This window comes from Vipera ursinii, assembly GCF_947247035.1.
Source record: "Vipera ursinii genome assembly, chromosome: 2".
In the NCBI taxonomy this organism is placed as follows: domain Eukaryota; kingdom Metazoa; phylum Chordata; class Lepidosauria; order Squamata; family Viperidae; genus Vipera; species Vipera ursinii.
In genome coordinates, this window is record NC_139513.1 from 134009109 (window position 1) to 134032806 (window position 23698).

The following is a 23698-nucleotide window of genomic DNA, read 5'->3' on the forward strand; positions in this document are numbered from 1 at the left end:
CTGTAAGTCAGACAGCAGCCCTGCAGTGTTTCACAGGTGGGATGGGGAAATGATATATAGACCCATAAGCCACATCAGTTCCCCACCAGCATCCTTTTTGTAGCTCTTCAAAGACCCCAAGATTATAGACCTGGGAGGGAGGGACAAAATGGCGGATGAATATCTGGTAATTTGCTTTGGGGGCAGTTGGTTTGTTTTAAAGGTGGAATGGGGACACAAGGCAGAGTAGCCTGCTTTGTTGTGCCAAACTTTTGATTATGATCAATATATGCTTACCGATGCTTTTCTAAATGACTATCAGATCTGCCTATAGCCATTTACAGGCTAACCCTAACATTTATCCAAAGTCCTGCTTCCAGAATCAGAGCCAATTTATGCAGAGTTAGCTAATTAATTGGTAAAATAGTATCATTTTGGGCTGAGGAAATAGCAAAATCTATCAATAACTAATCTTCCTCTTCAGATCTAGTATATATAGGTTACATGAAGCTTTACCTAATATTTCCTGGGAATAGTTCAATTCCTAACTATTCCAAGATGTTTAAGAATAGAGGTTGATTTAAATACCTTAAAGACTTACTTTCAGATACTTAAATCAATCTCTATTTTTAAACATCTTGGTTTCAAGCTTAAATGTATGAGCCGGCAAAATGATCTGTTTGTCTATTATTTCAGTCACATTAAAGCAGTTGTACATTTATTTTCACCTAGATAACTGCTTCTAGCTATCCATAAAGTTAATAAATTCATTTGCAGTTTATACCTTCACATAATTTCATTTTTGTTGACATTTTTCATTTTTTTATTTTTCTAGAAAAATCTCTAGAATCTGGAGTGAGTCTAACTCTACCCCACCTCCCCCACAGAAAGCGTAGAAACAAAAACAAATAGGTTTTATTAATTTGAAAAATATAAAAAATTTAATAAAGGCTACATCTCTTAATTACAATAATTATTGTACCAAGTATTTTTTTTTCTTTAAATGAAACTCTTTATAATGCATAATTTACAGTTTAAGTAGAACAAACATCATGGCAAAAGTCATAAAGTACAAGAGTTGTAGTAAAAAGGCATAAAATATATTATACATAAACCCCTTAAACAAAGAAGGGAAAGCATGAACCCTGAACACAGGGCAAAACATGGCATATTAATACCATGCAGGCACAGTTACTGTACTGATTGAAGTGTGTTCTTTTCCTTAAAAACACACACACACTAGAGCAGGGGTGTCAAACTCAATTTCATTGAGGGCCGCATCAGCATTGCGGTTGCCCTCAGGGGGCCGGGTGGGTATGGCCTGGGTGGGCGTGGCCTACTGGGTGGGCGTGGCTAGAGTGCGTATGGCCTACTGGGTGGGCATGGCCAGCTCTACATTGTTCGCATCAAGGGTGCCTATGGGGGCCTGGGCAGGAGTGGGACAGATCTGAGGGTCTCTGGCAGAAGGAGGGTCTCTGGGCCAGGGCCAAGGCAGTGGGGGCCGTTCCCTCACTGTTTCCAGGGTGGCTTCGCGGGCCACATGAAACCACTTCGCGGGCCGCATCCGGCCCCCGGGCCTTGTGTTTGACATGTCTGCACTAGAGAGTATCTATTAACAGTATTTTCCCCACCCCGTTTTTTACACTATATACATATTGTACAAACAAAATGTAACATTTGTCAGAAAATGCACATATTAAACACACACATACACACAGAGAGAGTTGAAGTTAAATGTATTTCTAAGCTAGGAGACGGTGTTTCTTTGTTCCAGTGCATACAATCAAGACAGAGGAGCATTGTTCTGCATATTTCAGCCAACATCCAAGACACACATACACAACACATACATATTGTGACAGCTTTAGATGAAAAAGCTCTTCCAGACGTAGTCTCGGAAGCCAGCTAGCTTATCCACCATTCATGGTCCAGGAAGGAACTGAAAGAGGCCGAGATAATCAAGGGTATAAAAGCTAGAAGGTTACCAGCCACAGATGTATTGATTTTGTAATATTTCTGGGGAACAACTACTGACATCATAATGATGGTACATCCAAAATTATATTTTAACCCTGCAGGAACCTCAAGCTGTTCAGAGTTGCTGCAAAACACCAACTCATAGTTTCCATGCCCTTGAGTGGTGGTTACAGTTAAGATGGGGCATCCCATTGCATAGTCTGGCCTTTTAATTATAGCTGTAATGCTGAAAGTGCCCTGAAAGAATAACTTTTATTGTTTTTTATAAAAAGCACAGTCCAAATTTGGTGACTATCTTACTATTAGCTATAGAGGTGCAAGAGGGATGATTTCATATATTGTCTTCTCCTTCCATGGTTGGGATCTGCTTCCCATCTCATTCTGATTTGGAAGCTCTTAGAGACTACTTTTCTGAAGCTGGCATCAGAAACAATATCAAAAAAGAAAGCTATGCCGTTGCCTATTGATACCAAGGATAACTGACAAGATCCCAACATTGTTATTATTACCCAGAGTTTGTAATTATTATTGTTATAGTTAACCCATCAGAACACTCTCAGCCCTGGAGTGTATACAATTTCTCCAGCCTAGAGTTTATAACTAGGCAATCAGATGTACTGTGGACATATGCAATCTGTCCCCTCTCCTGCACATATTTATTTTAATTTTTTTTAATGCCACCCTTTGGAATCAGGTTTTCCCATTTCCCTTTTTTGGGACTCATCCCGAAAGCAGTAGTACCTATCCTATAGTGCTTCTGAAATCCCATTAGAACCATGATGAGCTTCAAACTGTATTCGAATTAACCACAGTTACTACCATCATGTGTACAGGCATAATTCTACTGTCGAATCAGGTGACTGCCTGATTGGGATTTCAGTTTCTAGAGTTTCCAAACCAGCAGCTCTTTTGCTACGTTGGCTTCTGGAATACTGGAAATTTTGATAGTCTGAGAGGATGGAATGGTTACTCTGCAGCACAATTAAATCTGAAATAGGATTGGGGAAAAGAGGGTGAGGGAAAGTGTGAAGATTTATAAGGCGCTCCTGATCGCCTAGAGCAGTGGTTCTCAACCTTTTTTGCACCACGGACCCCTTTTGTGGCCACCGACCATGGCCACGGACCACCAAAACCTAACTCAAGTTTTAAATTATCACATTTCTTCAAGCCTTCACAGACCTCCCTGTGATGACATTGAGGCCCTTCAAGGGTCCGTGGACCACAGATTGAGAACCCCTGTCCCAGAGTTTGTTTTAGGCAATTGGGAATGTTTTCCCTACACAAAAACTAGAGCATCATTGATCACAACAGACTTCTCTGTAGGATGGATTTATCTTTTCCTTTCTCATCCCCTTTCCAAAGAAATAAAACAACTGAAGATCGTACAATTCCAGTTGTTTTTCTACAGTGGCAGAAATGCACATTTCAGTAAAGGACACATTTATTTAGACAGTGGAAACAATGTAAAAAATAAAATATAAACACCCCTTTTTCTTTACATCACATCCCCTTTTCTCCATCTTTTAAAGCAGCATATCCATAAAATGGATTTAATGGGAAAAAACCCTAAAATGTTCAATAAATATCAATAAAGATTATTATAAGGTAAGCTATACACAGTTTCTAAATCATTAAGTACAGGATCATTAGAAAGCCATATACTCTATATGTAAGTCTCTCAGAACATCATCTGAATCTTCAAATCACCTAGAGCAACCATAGTTTTAATAAATAGTTCAGAGTTGTTAACATCTTGGCATCCAGCTCAAGAGACACATCTTATTTTTTTACCCCTTTTTTTGCTAAGGCTGATTTGGCAAAGTTTTCATAGACTTCAGAGTGTTTTCTGTTGCTTCTTCATGGGTTCAAACCTTCCTTCAAAACTTTGCTTGGTGGTTTTATGTCCAAAGGCCAGCATCCGTAGCTTATATCTTCTTAAATACACTCACATAGACTATGCCACTCAGAACCAGTCAATCAATCCTCTCAACTTTTCCGAGAATTCTGCCGTCGTACATTGGCAGAATAGCATCATCGTCCCAGATTTCTTCAAAGACTGCCCCACAGTCAAACTCATCACTTGCTTTTTTGAAGTAATACCTGAAATCAGTAAGACCAACATATGCAAAATAAGTTGAATGTACCTTGGAATCAATATAATTTTTCATTGCAGTGAAAACACCCAACATCCCATATCTGGGTTCCAAAAGGCCTTCAGTTTCCTTCCCAACCTCCAAATTTATGTATTTCCAGATAGAGCAAACCAAGAAACCAAAACAAAACCATGATCTAGTTTGCTATCCTGTCTATTTGTGAATAGACCAGGCAGATAAATCAAAGCAATTAAACACATTCCTCCAAGCAGATGGTATTTAATGGCATTCGAATATAGTCCATTGTTAGGTTTGTTTTTGTCTGAGTATGGCGACTGGATCTCAGCTTGTTCTGGTTTGTGTTGTTGGATTTTTATGGTAATATGTTTTGAGCTGCCCAAAGTCAGCTGAGTCATGCAGTGTCCAAACTGAATCAAATAAATGAATAACTGAATAAATAGCTGTTACCCATCATCAATTGTTACTTTTTGTCTTCTTCATTCAAAGGATTTTTGAACCAATAGAGGTGATGATACCATCTTAATAATTGCTTGTGAGTCATTATACCCCAAAATTTAAAATAAGTATTACTTCTGATGGTTAATGTCTTAGTTACCACTTTAACTATGCATAGTTTACTGCAAAGGCAAATGTTTAAAAGCATACATTATAGCAGACTTGGGCATTTTATAGCCCTCGGGATCTTTGACTGTCCCTGTCCAGCCTGAGTGAGGTCAATAGGAAATCAGAAATCAAATAAGAAGGCCATGCATGCACTACAACCGCATTGCTTTTATTTTGAAGGTAATTTTTTTTTAAAAAATACGATGAGCATGTTTTTGTGCCTACACATCTTCACAGCCCTATTGGTTTCCTCCTCCCACCCCCCACCCCCGAATCCCAGTTTCTCATGTGGCCCATTTGGAAAATTAATTGCCCACCCCTGCATTATAATGATCAGGAGGTCTTTCTCAGGTATTCATTCAGTGAGTCTTGTGCTAACTATAATGCAAAGCCATATAGATTTTCTTCACTATGTTGCATATGCCTATGGACCGTTAATGCTGCTGAAAGCTTCTGGAAGCAGTGGTGGATAACCACCCAATAAATAGCTGTTCATATTACCCAAAATTCATCCACTAAAATAATTGTGGTACTGATTTATGGTGTACTTTGTCCTGCGCCTAGTAAAGTTATCTTTGATGTGGGGTTTAATATGCAAATAAGAATAAAGCTTGTGAACCAGAGCACGGTTGGTCACCCCCGTGTGTTGGAGACATTGACAAGGATGATAGCGGAGTGCTGGATCACATAATTTTCAGTGAGCACACAACCTAGTGACTTAAGCCCTCCCAGAAGCTGCTGGCAAAGCTTGAAGTTGAGTTTATTATTTTGCAGGTTTTAAAATACCCTGATTTATGAAAACAACACCGTTGTGTCTATTGTCTCTTAGGTTCAAAGTCTGGAACAAATGATTCAACCCAGCCTTCTCTTACTTTGGCATTATCCAATTCTGTGGACCTCAACCTCTAGAATTTTCAGCCATATCCAACCTGGGATTTTAACCTCACACATCAGGACTTTGGAGATGGCTCATTTAGGATGTATCTATATCGAAATATAAACAGAAGGGCACATATTACGAAGCCCTGCAGTATGAAGAAACTGGAACCTTCCCAGATGTTTTGCTGAAACAACAAATGCTAGCAGCCCATGCAATCATGAGAAAGGGCTGCTGGGAGTTATAATCCAGCAATAACCGAATTATCCCTTTCCCTGCTTATGGAGAGAGTTAACGTACAAGAGCACTTTTTTTAATTCCAAGGTGACTGCAACAGGACCTTGATTCTCAAAGAATCAGTCGACCCTTTCATCAGGAAATGCTTCAGTTTTCTGATTAATATAAATTGCAGACTTGCCATTTATCATCTGTGAATCAAGTACCACTAATTTCATTTGTCCATCTCTGTTTAACAGGCAGCCCTCATAAGAATAATTCCCTACAGCAACAAACCAGCTCCTGGACTCCAAGAAATATCCTGGATAGACATGTGCAAGGCCAGCCAATTGAACAGCAGCTAAGAAAAAGTTGTTGGAAAAGAGAGAGAGGGAGGGAGGGAGGGAGGGAGGAAGGGAGAGAGAGAGAGAGAGAGAGAGAGAGAGAGAGAGAGAGAGAGAGAGAGAGAGAGAGAAGCACTCTGAATGGATCAGTAAGGGGGACATCCTTTGAAGTCATTCATAGGTATTGGCAAGAGGAGCAGAGTTTTTCTTTGCCAAGCATTTGATTTAAGGAAACAAAAATCTAAAACAAAACCAATTATTAATCTGTTCCTTAGAGCATCACTCCTGCCATTTAGAATCTTTCATTCTAGTGCAAATACTTTTCATTTCCCTCTTTGTTGCTGTTGGGAAATAGTTCAAGCCTCTGCCTCTTTCTGAAACAAGAGACCAATGCAGAACCACCACTTTCAAAGCCACAGAGCGGTTACCCGCATTCACGCTCAGATATTTCTTAGCAGCTCTTACATAATGAGCAATCTGGGCTTGGCGGGCAATATTTGACACTGAAAGGTCACGCAGCAGTGTCCCACTCTCCCTTTCTTTGGCTTGGGAGCATAGATCATGAAGCCAGGGCTCACCCAGACAAAAAAAGAACCCCTTCCCCTCTTGTGTCAAACAGTGAGGACCCCTCTATTATCCTGAATTAGACCGTTCAGCTTCTTGATTAAAGGTTCCTTTTATCCTCCCGTCCAACTTTCTGCCTTCTCAGGCTGCTTAATTGCATATGCACCAAATGAAGGCCTTCCATTCAGAGAGTTAGCATTTCGGGAGCCTGCTTGTCTACTACCACAGACACAGACACATGGCCCTCGGTGCTCCCAGGCTGGGCTGTCGTCTTCCCTCAGCTGCCATCCTCCCATCGTCAGCAAGGGAGCTTTCTCATCAGATGTCGACCCCAAAGGAAGACAGCAAACATGGGCAAACCCAAAACAGATCTCCAAGAACGGACAGATGGATCAGTCGATTGACCGATCGACCTTACTATGGATTGGGAAGTTTTACGATGTGATTTAAAAAACAAAAAAGTCCCATCCTAGAGGACGGGGAGGACATTTTGAATGCCTTCTTTGTCAAGCAGGTCCCTTCTTTTGGAATGGAGTTCACGCACTTTGGACTGGGAGGGAAGGCCGCTGACTGCACCACCCTGAGGTTTCTTTACCAGGTTTGGATTGCAAAGATACTTACGGGGCCACAACTGAGCACAACATTTCGGTTGCTAAGCAAGGCCGTCGCAAAGCGAGTTGTGCCCCAAATTTGCGACTTTTCTTGCCAGAGTTGTTAACTGAATATCCCTGAAATAACACAGTTTGCTAAGTGAATCTGGCTTCCTCCTGGACTTGGCTTGTCCGAAGGTCATGAAAGGGGATCACACATGACCGCGGGGTCACTGCAAACCTCATAAGTACAAGCCGGTTGCCAAGTGCCCAAATTTTGATCACGTGACCAGGGGCTGCTGCCTTCGATCAACAAAAGTGTGAAAAACGGTCATAAATCACTCCCCCCCCCCCCGCATTGCTGTTGTAACTCTGAACAGTCACAAAAACAGATGGTGGTAAGCCGAGGACTATCTGTAGTAAGATCTCTTTGACTCAAGGAGGAAGCAGTTTAGTCTTTTTTCCTCCCTCCCCTTTCGCTGCTTCCAGATGATCCCAGGAATGTAACCAAATCCATTCCTTTCAGTTAAGCCAGGACTGTCCCTCTGCAGAACCCCCTTTCCTGACCCCCAAACTAAAGTACAATGAGACTTCCCTTCTAGAAACCCCCGCAAGCCAGCCGGTGGGGGAGGGGAGGGCAGGAGGAAAGCCTTTGAATGAGGCACAAAAAGGACTTTTGCTCAGTTTTATCTCCTCCCTTCCAAGAGGATAAACAGCTGTAGCAATAACTTCCCCCTTGATCTCGGGCCCTGGCAGCGTTGACAAAATTCTTTGTTTGAACACCACATTTTATTTTCTTGGGGGAGAAGGGGGAACAAGACACAGTGTGATGTTTTCCATAACTGCAAGTTAATTTCTCACAGAGAAGAAGGGCAAGGAAGGAGAGAGCACAAGGGAGGGAGGGAACACAAACAGAATATCTCTCCCTGGAATATCTCTCAGAAACCCACGGGAAGGTCCCGGTTTGCTCCCTGAAATGAACTTCCCATTGAAAGGCCACTTTTGGTGGGGTTTTTTTTTTTTTTTTAGCAACTTCTGCTTCTTTCCCCCTGTCCTACCTCCTACCTATCCCCTCACCCATCCCTCCTTTCTCCTGTATCCGGCAACTGTACAGGGCTGCAAGGCTTGCCTTCCTCTCTTTGCTCTTGCTGTGATACCCTACCCTGATCAGACTCTGTGTGTGTGTGTGTGTGTGTGTGTGTGTGTGTGTGTGTGTGTGTGTGAGAGAGAGAGAGAGAGAGAGAGAGAGAGAGAGAGAGAGAGAGAGAGAATGTGTCAGAAAGGGACAAACCTGAACTCTACTTTCTCCCTTTCAGCCACATGGCTGCCCTAAATCCATCCTGCAGAGCACTCTGCTGACTGAAAGCACCCAACGACAACAACAACAACAACAAAAAAAAACCCAGGCACCTAGGTTGCAAACTGACTCATTCAATCAAGAATGTGGAGTGTCAGCCATTGATGCATGTCTTTGTGTCTTAAAATGAAAGGCACAGGCTTCAAAGACATGCTTATTAAGAGGGCCTTAGAACAAAATCAATGCCAGATGTGACCAGACTGACTAGCTAGTCCTTCCCTAAGCAATCACTGCTATTCCAGGCAGTCCGGCCCTTTTCCCTGAAGGTCACCTGCAGTTTCACTCCAAGTCCAGCCAGAAGGAGGAGTGGGGGGGGAATCAAAGCTTAGATCAAAATGATTCCCTGGGGGTACAACACATTTAGATAATTAGTTTCACCTTGTGTCTGTGCAAGATAAAAACACACATCAGGTTTGGGCCTATGTTTCTTTTGTACACAGATGTAACAAAAAAATTTTTTAAAAAAAAACAACACCTTCATTACAGTCCTGTTAACGTAGTCCTCGACTTAGGACCATAATTGAGGGCAAAATTTCCGTTATTAAGCAAGACAAGTGAGTTTTGCCTCCATTTTATGATCTTTCTTGCCACAATTCGTAAATGAATCACTGCAGTTGTTAAGTTAGCAACACAGTTGTTAAGTGAATCTGGCTTCCTCATTGTTAGTCAGAAGGTCGCAAAAGCTGATCATGTGACCCCGGGACACTGCAACTGTCATAAATACATGCCTGTTCCCAAGCGCCCAAATTTTGATCACATGACCATGGGGATGCTGCAACAGTCATATGGGTGAAAAACAGACATAAGTCACTTTTTCCAGTGCCATTGTAACTTTGATCACTAAACGAATGGTTGAAAGTTGAGGACTACCTGTAATCATTACAGAATGCCAAGGTTCAAGTTGCAATGCTCAGGGAATTGTTGAGTTTAGATCAGGGGTCTTCAAACTTGGCCCTTTTATGACTTGTGGACTTCAATTCCCAGAATTCCTCAGCCAGGCATGCTGGTTGAGGAATTCTGGGAGTTGAAGTCCACAAGTCTTAAAAGAGCCAAGTTTGAAGACCTATGGTTTAGATTGAGCACTTCCCCCCCCTTTTTTTCTGATGTTATCTAAAAACAGGGACTTCCCAGTCTGCCACAACACAGCACCATGGTTAGGAGTGTAACTTCAGAGCCTGCTGAGAGCAAATCAGAACCTGCCTCTGTAGATAAAAGATGGTTAAAAAAGAAATCCCATCCGGAGTAGGCCAAGATTTTTAGGCCTATGGCTACCGAACGTTTATCGCTTCCATCTTTGCATTATTCACACAGATATAATGAACACGTGGGAATTCCATTACTCGTAATGTGCCAGCTGGGACAAAAAACAAACAAACCAAAAAACAGTCAAGTCTGCTGTCCTTACAGTTTACCTCCTGTAAAGCTGTAACAATGGTGTTCTCTAATGAAAGCTAGGTTAGAAGTTGGGGGCTACTAAATAAACATTTTCCATGTATAATTTATGAAAGAGCTTACCTCTGAGCTTTTATTGATGCGATACTTAACATAAACCACACAAATACCTAGAATATGTAGACAGTAGGGTTTTGAACCGTGGCTATCCATATAGGGTTTGAATGGGACTCACCCCAGATTCATTCAGAATGGACAATTTTAAGGAAGATGGGAGTTGGTCTAATTATAACATCTAGAGGGCCCCAGATTCCCATCCTGCAAGGATTTTCAGTCTTCATATCTACACTAACGTGGGGCTTATCACAAAGATAAGCAAATCTCTATCCACCAGACTACCCCATCACCCTCTTATTACAGGTAGTTCTCCACTTACAACTTTTCAATTAGTGACTGTCTGAAGTTACAACAGCACTGAAAACTGTGACTTATTACCTTTTTTCACACTTATGACCATTGCAGCAACCCCAGGGTCACATGATCAAAATTCAGATGCTTGGTAACTGGCTTCTATTTAAGATGGTGTCCCGGGGTCATGTGATCACCTTTTGCGGCCTTCTGGCAAGCAAAGTCAATGGGGAAGCTAGACTCACTTAACCACCATGTTACTACCTTCATGACTGCAGGGATTCACTTAGCAACTGTGGCAAGAAAGGTTGTAAAATGGGGCAAAACTCACTTAGCAACTGTCTTCTTTAGCAATGGAAATTTTGAGCTCAATTGCGCTCATAAGCCAAGCACTACCTCCACTGCCAACAGACTGAACATGGATTAAGCTACATCTTTAGCTTATGAGGCAGGGCTCTTCAGTGTGAATGCAAAATTCAGAACAACATATATAAAATCTATGTATTTTTAATCTCAACAGGGATTAAAGTACTTTATATCTCTAGAAATTCCATCTAAGGCTCTGGGGTAAGCTGTCATCACCAGTCTAAAATAAGACTCTGAAACTCCATATTATTGCAAAGGGAGGTTAGACAATAAGAGTTTTGACCACACAAGTCCTTTTCAATGCCTTTAACCTCCATTCACTCCGTACCATCCACATAGTTTGGTTCTAGTTAATTAAATCAGGGAACCCTTCATTTGAGGCTAGGATCAGGAAAGAAAGGGGAAACTCCCTGGCGCAGTTTCCAGACTGGTGTTGCTTCCTACAAAGTGCAAACCATAAGGAGGTAACAAATGAAGAAACCTTCGATCTTTAAAGATGGGCCTTAGGTATTTCAAACTTTTATACTGTATTCTAGTTTTTGGTCAGGCCTAGGCAGCTAGTCAAAAGTACCTTAAGGTGCATCCTTAAAAAGACACAGAGTCATCAAATAACAACCAGCTACAGAGGAAACCTGTAAATGTCAGCTAACCCATCACAGAAAAGTTGTCCAAAAATGTAGGCAAATGAAAAGCAGGTGCCAAAACAGGCTTGGAGAGCAAGTTCCAAAAATACAGAGGTTCTTTCTCAAATCCACATCATCTTTCCTACAAGGACAGAGGGACTGAAGTCTCCTTCAGTAGAGGACTTTGATGCCTATCCAGGCCCTGCCTTTAGCAAAAATATAAATTTTCTTAGTTTGATTTTTTTTTTTAAAAAAATGTTTGAGTAGATCTTCCAAAGATTCCTGTGACTATTTAGAAGCTTTGTTTCCAAGGTCAGCATGAGTCTAGCAGTAATCTCGGGGTAGTCTATGACCTCAATCAATCATATACTAAATAAGTTCAAACTTTTATTCCAATGCTTCTAACTGGTTCTTTTTCATAAAATGCAGAAGCTTTGCCAGGAACGATGCAAAAAATTGGAAGACTATAGATTGTTCTTTCAGAGCAGTAATGAAAGATAGTAGCTGCAGCCACCATATTGTTAATCAATGGGTTAGATGGTCATACTGTGAAATGAAGCCCCACCAGTTCCAATGAAGCAATAAGGCAGGGGTGTCAAACTCAATTTCACTGAGGGCCGCATCAGCATTGCGGTTGCCCTCAGTGGGCCAGGTGGGTATGGCCAGGTTGGGCATGGCCTACTGGGTGGGTGTGGCTACAGTGCGTATAGCCTACTGGGTGGGCATGGCCAGCTCTACATCGTTCGCATCAAGGGTGCCTATGGGGGCCTGGGCAGGAGTGAGACAGATCTGAGGGTCTCTGGCAGAAGGAGGGTCTCTGGACCAGGGCCAAGGCAGTGGGGGCCATTCCCTCACTGTTTCCAGGATGGCTTCACGGGCCACATGAAACCACTTCGTGGGCCGGATCTGGCCCCGGGCCTTATGTTTGACATGTCTGCAATAAGGCATTCCTCAAGATGTTCTCTACCATCACAAGAGATAATAACTCCTGCTTAATATGTATGCCTCAGTAACAGGAAGATGGAGCAAGCTGATTCTCTGAATAATTACATAGGAAGTCCTAAGATAGGTCATAAGCCTTAGGAGGACTTTAAAGGTCAACCTAAAATAAGGAACTAGACTGATAGATGGGTAAGAAGGTAAGACAGATCGAAAGGCCCTGGTGATGCTATCTGTTGTGTCAATCTGCCCTCAGGACTTCACTAGATAATAGACTCTAATTTTGCAGAACATATTGGAATAGCTATCCTCAAAAGAAGCTCCAACTCTTTCCTAACAGTTGACGTTTCAACAAATACTTCACTAAGTACAATATACAACATCAGTTAGCCATTGACGTTCACAAATTAGGTTACAACGTTTTCCATGACCAACTGGGACTTTAGTAACACTTAATTGTTTTGTGCAAAGCTAAGTAAACACCAAAGGGGGAAAAAACCCCACATTTTAGAGACCCTTCCCCTACAGGGTATAAGAATATATCCCCACTTATAGCCATCGGGTCCCAACAGTTTTACTTGCATTAGTATCTCCATAGCTGATTACTGCTCTGTTCCTTCTTTTATTTTATTTTTCTTTCAGGGTCCCAAGTGCAAAATCAGAAAAATCAGGTGAAGTGTAACCCAACTGATGAAAGAAAGAAAACTTCTAAAGCAGCAGTGTACTATCCCAGAAAAGAAATAAGAACTTTGAAGAGATACCCATTATGCAAGTCTGTGGACTCGTCAACTTGTAAAAGGCAAGCCAGCCGACAATCTCACATCTACTCACCAGATGAGATCTCAGTTCGGTTGCTGGAGCAACCGACCCACCTGCTGAGTACTATTGCTGGGTGGGTAAACATAAAGAAGTCAGAAAAACTTCATCTACTGAACGAGTTGCAGCCAACCTTCAAAAGAGAACAATAAACCTTTCCTTGTGGGAGGCTGCTTACAAATACATCGTGGTTATTTTGGCAGTCAGTCTGTGCAAACACAAGAAAAAAGAAGAAAGAAACCACAAAGATGCTTACCTATAATTTCCCTTTTTGCTCAGCTGCTCTTTAAAGTGCCCAAGTGTCAGGCTCGGGGCCTTTAACAGCCTCCTGTAGGGAATTTCTTCTCCACAGAAAAAATAAGTGACAACCAACTCACTAGGCTGGGAGGAGTGAACAACAGGGAGTTTCTTTGGTTCTTTGTGACTGAAACATAAAGGAGGGAGGAGAGAAATAAGTATGGCTTCACAACATTTACAAAACATTTATGTCACACTCAGAGGCACAATCACACAAATTCGTCAAGAGTCAACTAACCACATCAGGTAATTGGAAAATTTAGGAAAGCAAAGCTAGAGACTTATTTGTGTTTTAAATACTGAAGAATTTGAGGTAGCTTTGCCCATACCTGCTGCCTGACCTTGCGGACTTCAACCACCCTTGTTGCTAACTAGCCTCTCCATTTGGAAGGCGATTCTAACTCTAAGTTGACAAACATTGCCGCTGGATCATTTTTAAAAATTGGAGTTTTGACTGTGGGCAAAGGGTTAAAAAACAAAGACAAAGGCATGTATTGCACAAAGTTTTCAATGGAGATATACACTCTTTAATTATCAGCTTAGTAAGACTGGCCAACTAGTTATTGTACATATTTGAAGTCTAAATATTTTGGAAAGGGATTTGCTTAACAGGGTAATGATGTCTGCAACCCTTGAAGATTCAACAAGGCAACCCTACATTGTCTTCATGTCCAGATAAAGGGGACATAAGTCTGCAGCTGTAGGATTATCCCAACCCTCAATTATTGGATGAATTTGGGCAGATTGCTCAGACCCTATGGCAACTTTTCTGAGAAAGAACTTTCAGCCACATCAGGAGAGATATGAGGCAAACCCTATGTAGACTGAACTCTGGGGTAGTTCAAGTGACATACAATAATACAATGACACCAGCATTGCTTCAAGTATGGCCCTGTTTTACAAATGGATTTGTTCAGTCTTCTGGTTGGATACTCCACTTGGTTTCCCCATCCTTGGATCACCAATTTCATGTTGCAACAGTCAACTATTGAAGTGAAGGGCAATTGCACTCATGAGTCTACAAACAATCCATAGCCTAAAAGTCCTTTGCAAGTAACAGTTTAGTCCTTGGCACTAGGGATGCCAGGATGGGGATGTTAAATAAGAGAAAGGAACAAGGGTTCTGAAGAAAGAGCCAATAAACATTCAATGAAAGAGTCCTGAAACATGACAGAATTGGTAGGACAATTCACTGTTTGCTTAAGATCTACCTCAAGACCAAGTGGTCCTTGATAGAAAAAAGGTTGTAGTTGGTTCTTTAAAAGGGCAGTGACAAATTCTGAGACTGAATTCATACACCACACTAAGCCATGGCTTGTTTCCTCTAGTTTTTCGATTAATTTATACATATCTGGGTTCCTACTCTAGGCTAGGCCATGAAAGAGGGGTTATAAACCACAATGACTGGAGTTGAACTAACTAAATACCAAACAAATAACAACATTGTACAATATCTGAAACCAACTAGCCCAACAGTTCTCAGTCACTGAAACCTTTACATGTGGATTCAGAGAATAAATATTCCTAAATGAAGTATTCCACTGAGACTGCGGGGAGAAAAAATAAACCCATCATATTACATATAAATGTCTTGGCTAAGTACAGTCTAGAAAGTTTCAGAAATTTTATTTTTCTTCTTGTGTTAATTTGTTATTAAAAATCCTCAATAGATATTCATGAAGATTTTCTGGGACTGGTCAAGCAGCCAAATCCCATAAAACTACTGTGTTTTTCATGATTTCTAACTGTCTTTATATATTGTTATATATGACTGTATGCTTCAAATTACACTTTATCAATGATCCTACAGTCATGTACAACTTTTGCATTCCATATTAATTTTATGAAAATATTGAGTGAATTGTTACATGATCCTAAACCATGATTTCCTTAAGCTATGGCTTGAATAAGCTCAAACAAACCAGAGTAAATCCTTTAGAGATACAAAATAATTATGATTTATTTGACCAATCTCTGATGATTTATCTTCTTTGCTTTTTTTAAGCTGGTCTTGTTTTACAATTCTGCAAACTGACTAGATAAATGGGTGGACCCCCAAAACAATCCAGTAATAAGCCAGGAACCCATAAACAAACCAATTTTTTTCTCCACATATTTAGTCACAGCAACAATTTCTACAATAATAATTCACGATTTCAAACTATAGATTACAATAGCTCCTTTGCAAAAGTGAGCTATTCTTTTCAAAACAAGATGAGCCCTATTATATTTCTCATTGAGCTTCAAAATGATAGCCCATTGTACACTTTTGGACTTTATGCAAGAGTCAGGGATTGGAAACATACTTTGCAGTACGTCTTCTTCCTTTGCTATAGTGGCCAAATTATTCAGTATCTACGTGTAACCATTAGTGAGATCATCTGTCACCTGGAGTGAAATATCACCATTATATACAGCATCTCCATCCCAGGCTGAGCCAGAAATCCTGCAGAAGTCATGACCCAGGGCTTATAGATTGTGAGGGCCAAACAAGCTTAAATTAAATCCCTGCAAGTCAGTATTACTCTATGTCTGTGATAGGTCTGGCCTTATCCAAGTTCCAAGTTCAGCTCCAGAAGGAGTTATATTCCCCTAATAGAGCAGATCTACAATTTGGGGGGCCTCCAGGAAAGTGGCAGGTGCAAGGTATTGCTAAGAAAGCTTTTGCCTCCCTCTTGTTAGTGTGTCAAGTACAGGCCTATCTGGCTTGGGACACTCTGACTAAGAACATTCTGTGTGGGTCTGCCTCTGAAGATATCTCAGGCTTGGATGCTACAGTTGTCCCAAAGTCCAGCAGCCTATCTGCTAACCATCGATATGGTCATTATAACGTCAGTCCTGCAATTGTCACACTGGTTGCAGATTGTTTTTTATTCCAAGGGACCTACAGGGACATCTCTCCTGTGCGTTCCTGTAGCAAGGACTTGACTTGCCAATGGCCCCTACCCTACATGAGGTGGGGCTCAACAATATGCTTCCTTAGTGGTGATTCCTGTGGTCTAAAGCACCTCACTTCCCTGTGTATAGAACATACCCCAGCCTTATACCCTTTGGAAAACTACATATAGTTCAGCTATTCTCTAGAGTTTTGGGGGGCTCATGGTATGCAGACTGCCTATAAAAATGTGATTGATGCATCTTCAGATTGTTTAGATTACTTCATTCTCATCATCTCTGACCATTCGCCAAAGTGCCTGGAACTAAGCAGAGATGCCTATAGATTCCCCAGATTTACCCCATTTATTTGCTTATCTCCTGTTCTCCACAGGTGTGTGTGTGTGTGTGTGTGTGTGTGTGTGTGTGTGTGTGTTCAAAGATAGCAGTAAAGGGAAGAAACAAAAGGATCAACATTGTCTAAAGTTCCAGGATAGAACAGGAAAGCAGATTTTTGTTTAATGGATGACCCATATGGACATTTCACAGCTACTTAATTTTTTTATAGCACTGTAGGATTTATATCTGAGCCTCCACAATAATTCACAATGTCTATTTTACAGGGCAGGGGAAGCCTCAGCTCCTAAACTTTTGAAGTACACTAACTTGCACATATTTATGTGCCATCAAGCCATTCTCAATTCCTAGTGACAGCAAAGGTAGAATCTCTGTAACATTCTATCCCTAATCTGGCCTTTCAGATCTTCCAATTCACCTACAGTACAATGCCAAGGACTTGGCATATACATTCTATATATGCATTCCTTTACACTGAACTAAATTTAGAAAGCCCTAGCTTGTGTGGAACAGCATATCAAAAGCTGCCACTGTTTTTGTAGCTCAGACCTGTGCAAAAAAACAAACAAAAAGAAAACCCGGAGACATGCCACATCTGTTTTGATACTTTGACACCACTGTCAAAGGGAAGAGAAAGCCAAGCCCTGGTTCCACCTTGGGCACCTCAAGAAGACAGAATCTGTTGCAGAAATAAGTCTTCCATGGCATGAAGACAAGGCAGTCTCTGAGACAAGCCAGACTTGGCACGTCTAAAGGTCACCAAAGGCTACTCTGCCATAATTTTCTCTTCCTAATTTGTTCCAAGTCTTTGTAGAGTGGTTTCAGGAAGCAAAAAAAAAGCCACTAGCATAGACAGCTGGCTTAAGGTCAGCCAATTAAAAATGAAAAGGGATAGTCATGTGGCTAAGCTTGGACTTCAAACATTACTCATTGCTTAAGATGCAGCATCTAAGAAAGAAAACTTTAATTATTTAGAGTCTTGCAGATTCCCTGTCAAAGAAGAACTATCCTGTAATTAGACTAATCCACCAATCTTTGCCCATTTGACTGGAATGCAAACAAAAAGAAGGGGAGAATTAGAGAACCAAGATGTGAAAATAGGCCTTTAAAAAAAAAGAATCTAAATTCCCTTCTCCACTTCCAAAGCAATGTTTCACTGATAAAAATTGGGTTTCAAAAAAAGGAACCAGCAGATCTGTGAGGTTTAGATTGCACTCACTCTTCTGATGCTGTGTTCGCGGTGCAGAAAGGGCTGTTCCCTCCTGGTACAGAAGCCAAGTGGTTTCGATCTCTCAACTGATTTGAAGTTGAACACCTGAAGGATGGGAAATGAGAGAGGAAGGGGAAAGAGATACAGGAAGGCCATTAATCTTTTCCAAATCCCATGTATGCACTCAAGACCGATGTGCTGAAGTGAACATGGAAATATTACATATACTAAAGCCTAAAGTACCTCATCCAAAGATAGGCCAAAGCTTTAATACAACCACTTAACTGGTGTCTGTTTCAGAAGCATTCATTAAGGAAAACAACCAAAGAAGGTTAAACTGGAAGATTCGAATTGCTTTGACTAGAGAGATTACAGTTTATAGGTAATAAGGCTGAGATGATGACTATTCCAAAACCTAAGAATCGCTTGATAGTGAGATAGGCAACATATCAATTTAATAAATAAATAAGCCAAGGCACCAACTTGAGCAAGCCAAAAAGTAACTCCTAAAATGAAGCCAGTTTCAGCTCTTTTGTTTCATCTTTCAAAAATATCTTAAAAATAAAAGTGAAGAGTTGGGCCAAATATGGATCCTTATCTTTCAACCCAAATTTTATTAGCCTACTTGCCTATTTTAACCAAGTTATAGATTTGGGGAAATGTATGTTACTCAGAGCTTAGAAGCCTGATAAGTATCAAACCAATACACAAACACCCATAAACCAATTAAAATCTCTCCTGAGGATAAAGAGGCTTTATGAATCTGACCTCCTACTTCCCAGTGTTCTAGCTGATCACTGTTAAACATTTAATCTGACTCTACACTTTTGCCCTGAGCAACACAATAGAGAATTTGAAAAGATTCTGTTTGCAGATGCTTTTGCGGCTTTTACAGGTCTGTTCCAGAATATTCAACCTAGTCTCTGTTCAACAGGGACTGGATTGCTTTTAGCAGACATCAACCCATCAACCCTTCTGCTTTGACACCCCAATCTGTGGGAAGTTACCGTTGTTTCTGTGGCTTGGACACCTCAGCTAGCCGGCGGCAAGCTTCCTCCAGCTGGGCCAGTGTGTTGGGTGGAGTAAGTGGAGGCATGGCAGGGTCCTGGACAAAGGGGTGGGCAGGCTGCACAGCCCGTGGGTGGCTGCTGTTGCCCCACTGGTGGTGGCGGGCTGGCCGCTCCCCAGATGCACCTCTGGCAGAGTCAGAATTGTAGGCCTTCTTTGTGTTTTGCGTGCTGGAAAAAGACAAGGGACCAAAGGGGCAAGGTTATAAAAGCTAAAATATGAGCCTTTCATAGCAGCTTCTGTTCAGTGCATTCTTGATGAGAAGAAAAAAAAGGGAGGAAAAAAAGTCTGTCATAACATGAAAAGGGATTTTTTTTTGCCAAAAACATGACATTTTTGTGGTTTTTCTGGTTCCGCGGAACAGCTTTCATATTAAACCAGAGGAGCAAAAGAGCTTCATTTGTTTTTAGTGATTGTAAAAATAGACAGCTCTGTAATAGATAAATATTTACCAGGAGCAAGAGTGTTGCAGACAGCTGATATTTACCTATGGGGCTTGTGCTTAGATTGTCTTTCACTCTCCAACATCCACTGCCAGACGTTCTGGGAGCGATCGGCTTCCCCACTGGGTAGCGGTATGCCTGGTGGGGCAGGAAGACCACCTCCTTCTCCACCTGGCAGGACCAGGCCATCCTGGAGCTTACAGTTCCTTTTGGGAAGGGTCCCTGTTCTGCTGAGGCTTCCATCGGAGAGAGAAGAACAACACTTAGACTCTTGTGGCTAGTCATTACACAGCAACAGTTCTGCTAAAACCTCATGCTACAGTTGAACGAGCTTCTCCTTCCTTTTTCCCATCTCCACTCTCCCCTCATTGCACCATTGCAGTCCCTCAGCTGTTAGACAAACAGGGACAATTCCCCAGGTGTGGACCAATCCCAACCACCCCAAGCCATTAGAACTCTTCCCCAAGAGGAAACTCACCTAAATGGCTCCAGCTGAGTGACAGGAAGATCCGCCCCCTTCGTGTGTCCTCTACATTTTGGATAGCAATAATAATCACTGCCCCCGGCACACAAGCATTGCACCCGCTGGGCTGCCTCAGCTTCTATCTGCTCTTTCGTTTTGGGAATGGTGTGGTGGTGGATGTAGTGATGGTGAACATGCTTGGTGGTCTGCTTGGTGATAAATCCTTTGCTGAGAAGAGCACAAGAAGCCGTGGGCACAGCAGTCTTGCCTGGGGTGGCTAACAGGAACTTGCCCCCCGGGAGTCGGTCGGGGGAACGAGCACGAGGACTATGCCGCCCCATGCCAGGAGACTGACACCCGGGGGTCTTAAGCACGCGGGACAGGTGGTCGTCCAGAATGGCCTGAGGATCGTCTTCATAGCTGCCGGCGGGAAGGAGCGTGAGGGGATGCTGCTGATGTTGCAGGGCTACAAGCTCTCGGTTGCCCTGGGCAGCGACAGGCGTGTCAGTGATCTCCTTTTCATCATCCTTCAGGACAAAACGTGAAGGACAATGACTCAATCAGCAGAGCTCAATGAGAAGTCCTCCTAAGCTCTTCAGACATTATGCATTCCTGCCCTGCGGCAGGCATATGGGGTCAGTGCCTAGACATATAGATACTGACACAATTTCAGGCACCAGCATGCACACCCCCAAGAGGCTTCAGCTGGCAGCAAAGAGACACAGCGGTTTTGCTCTGGTTTCACCAGCTTGTGTGACTGTAATGCGTCTCCACACCTGGCCCTCCTTCTTCATGGAAGGATGACCTGAGCCAAGATATTCTCTCTCTCTCCCCCTCTCCCTCTCTCATGCCTCCTTCTTCCCTCCCGTCCTCTCGCCCAGCCTCCCCTTCAGCAAAGGGGGAGCCACCAAGCAGGAACCCATGCAAAGGGGGGGGGAATGTCAGATCCCTACCTCTGTGATTTGCTGCAGCCTCTCTTCCAAGCAATCCATGGTCTCTTGTTCTCGCTTGAGCTTTTCCAACCGAGAGATGAGCTCGGCAGCGAAGGTGGCGGGTTCCACAGGGGTCATTTCCTTGGGGAGCCGGTGGGTTCTCTGCACAGAGCCGGGACAGAGACAATAAGCCAAGTTTAACAGGCAGCGCGAGCAAAAGCAGCTCAGCTCGAGGAGCAGGCTGGCTGGCTCCGTTCAGCTTGTTGTGTCTCCATGTTTGGATGAAAAGACGACCGCAACTAGGCATGGTCTGCTTTGGATTTTTATGAGCAAGTGCTGTGGCCTCATGGAGTGACATCTTCCCCAATAGCGTTTGCCTTCGGCAGGAGCAGTTGGTCGCACTCCGAGGAACCCTGCTTGTTCTCTCTGTAGTACAACCAGCCCATCAGTAGCTACTCTGAAGTAGAAAATCTTCAAAGACTGTTGTCAAACATCAAATGGAAAACTCAGAGGCAGGAGGGGGAGAGAGACTTTAACTCAAGGAATAAAAGTGGAGTATAAACAGAAAGGAGTTGGAAATTAAAATAAAAATAAGACGGGGGAGAGAAAGGGAAGGGAGCGGAGGAGGGAGGGAGGGAAAGAAAAGGAGTCAAATGGTGGCAGATCAGAGAAGGGCTGGTAATTTATTTCCTGGCTACACACTGGGCACCTTTGAGGTAGTGTTGTCTCAACAGTGTCCTGGATCTTTCTCCCTCTCTCTCCCTCTGTTCTTCTCCCCCCCTCCCTGCCCTCCATCTCTTTGTACAGAAAATGAAGGAAGCTGCTACGGGCAAACGGCGCTACACTGCTGCGCCTGGCTGCCTCCAGCAGATCTATCAAGGGAAAACGCAGCACCTCCAAATCAAGGCTGAAATATGAAAAGGCAAGCAAAAATCTCTGCCGAAAGAAGCAATGAAGGGAGGGGGAAAGGGCCCCCTCCCACCCCATCCTCCTCTCATCTCCCCACAATCACTCCCATTTCTTGCCTTCTTCGCCCTCCAGTTCTGGATACACAAACATAAACATATTTTTTTTTGTTTGGGGCATTTTTTGTTTTTTGAGTTATTTTTTTAAAGAGGGGGGAAACTGAACTGCCAATGCTTTCACAGGCTGCCCATGAGGTGAGGTAGGGCCTCTCTCTCTGGTAACCACTTAGCTTCAGAAATGATGTGAGGGAAGAAAAAGGCAACTCTGCAGGAAATTGTCACTCTTACACAAGCTGGCTCTATTCAGCTCCCTGATCAAAGCACTGCCTTACAGAGAAAGTCGATTTGCACGCCCCAGGACAAAATAATCTAATTTGCAAGCAGAAGCTATAGAGAACTTTTTTTTAATGGTAGAAGCAGAAGAAAATACAATAAACATACCAATAAATAAATAAATGGGGACATGCAGACCCTAGACACCAATAAAGGAAAAATATTTGTAGCTCTCGGGTTGAAGTGGAGGTCCTTGGTGCTCTCTGAGCTTGGTTGTTTTCTTGCAGACGTTTCATTACCCAACTAGCTAACAGCATCAGTGTTAGTGCCATAGACTAGCACTGATGATATTACCTAGTTTGGCTAATGAAACATCTGCAAGAAAACAACCAAGCTCAGAGAGCACCAAAGATCCATCCATCTTTGGACCCATCCATCTCAGAGACATATTTCACCTGGGATTTCTCATCACTTAAGAGAACAGGAAGTTGAATTTGCTTACGTTAATCACAAGGTAAGTTTAGAACACAGAACTTCATCAGAGCTGGAAGGGACCTTGGAAGTCTTCTAGTACGTCCCTCTGCTCTAGCAGGTGACCCTATACTGTTTCAGACAAATGGCTGTCCAACCTCTTCTTAAAAGCCTCCAGTTTGTACTTGTCTATGTAACAACTTACACCAAGTTGAACATTATTTACTCCAACTGACACCTTCAACTTGGTGTCCTCCAAGCACAGGGGCTGCCCTAGCCCACCTCTCTCAATTTCATGCATTGACTGGAGATAATGGGAGCTGCAGCCAATTTGCCATATTGTCTGGAGATGATTGATGATGGAGCTCTAGGCCAACATATTTAGAAGACACTATGCTAAAGAAAGCTGCACCACATGAATTACAGCATATCACCCTAAAATCCTCTATACTTTAGATGAGAAAAGAACTCAAATTTCCAAACAAGCACTATTAGATTAGCTGCTTGCATGGAAGCCAACAAGCAAGAAGATCTAGGATGGGGGCAGAATGGGAGGTGAGGGGAGACATTTTGGTACAAATATCGTTTTTCCTTTGATGGACCTGGAAAATCTATTTCCTGCCTAACAGTTGCTAACAGGGGGGGGGGGAATCCTGGCTCTGCTTAAACAAATAGCAGAACGCTCAGTGACTTCAATGAGAACATAATTCCTCCTGGTGCGTTTCTCACTCTTTGACATCCCGAAGCAGAACAACAAATGAAAAGCATTAAGGGGGAAAAAAACCCCTAAAATAAAATAAAGCAGCTGTGGAAGTTCACAGTGAGATTCAAGAGGATTTCCCCCCCCCCCTCTTTCTCTTACCACCCTCAAGCTGATCTATCACATGGTTTAACAGAGAGAGGAAGCCGGCATTTAGAACAGTCCTGCAGCAGCAAACAAGCAGGACAAAACAAGCCCAGTTCTACCAATCATCTATCCATGACTGACACACACACGCAAGCTAGTCTCATGTCAGACACAGAGCCTTCAGGAAAGGGATCATCCAGGCCAGCCTTTGGCTAGGAATCTTGGAACGTATCATCTAAGCCAGACATGTCAAACACAAGGCCCGGGGGCCAGATCCGGCCCGCGAAGTGGTTTTATGCGGCCCGCGAAACCATCCTGGAAACAGTGAGGGAA

General features: G+C 42.6%; 1 protein-coding gene across 1 annotated transcript in view; it reads right to left on the reverse strand.

The window, feature by feature from the left end:
• Positions 1-935: 935 nt before the first annotated feature.
• Positions 936-23698, reverse strand: part of AXIN2 (axin 2) — a 49114-nt gene continuing 26351 nt past the window's right edge. The window contains exons 5-12 of the mRNA XM_083355446.1: positions 20831-20971; positions 19893-20404; positions 19459-19650; positions 18911-19141; positions 17913-18008; positions 13422-13589; positions 1579-4056; positions 936-1218 (exon numbers count right to left, since the gene is read on the reverse strand). Coding sequence (XP_083211572.1) covers positions 3930-4056; positions 13422-13589; positions 17913-18008; positions 18911-19141; positions 19459-19650; positions 19893-20404; positions 20831-20971 — 1467 coding nt within the window. The 3' untranslated portion in view covers positions 936-1218; positions 1579-3929. The remainder of the gene's footprint in view (positions 1219-1578; positions 4057-13421; positions 13590-17912; positions 18009-18910; positions 19142-19458; positions 19651-19892; positions 20405-20830; positions 20972-23698) is intronic.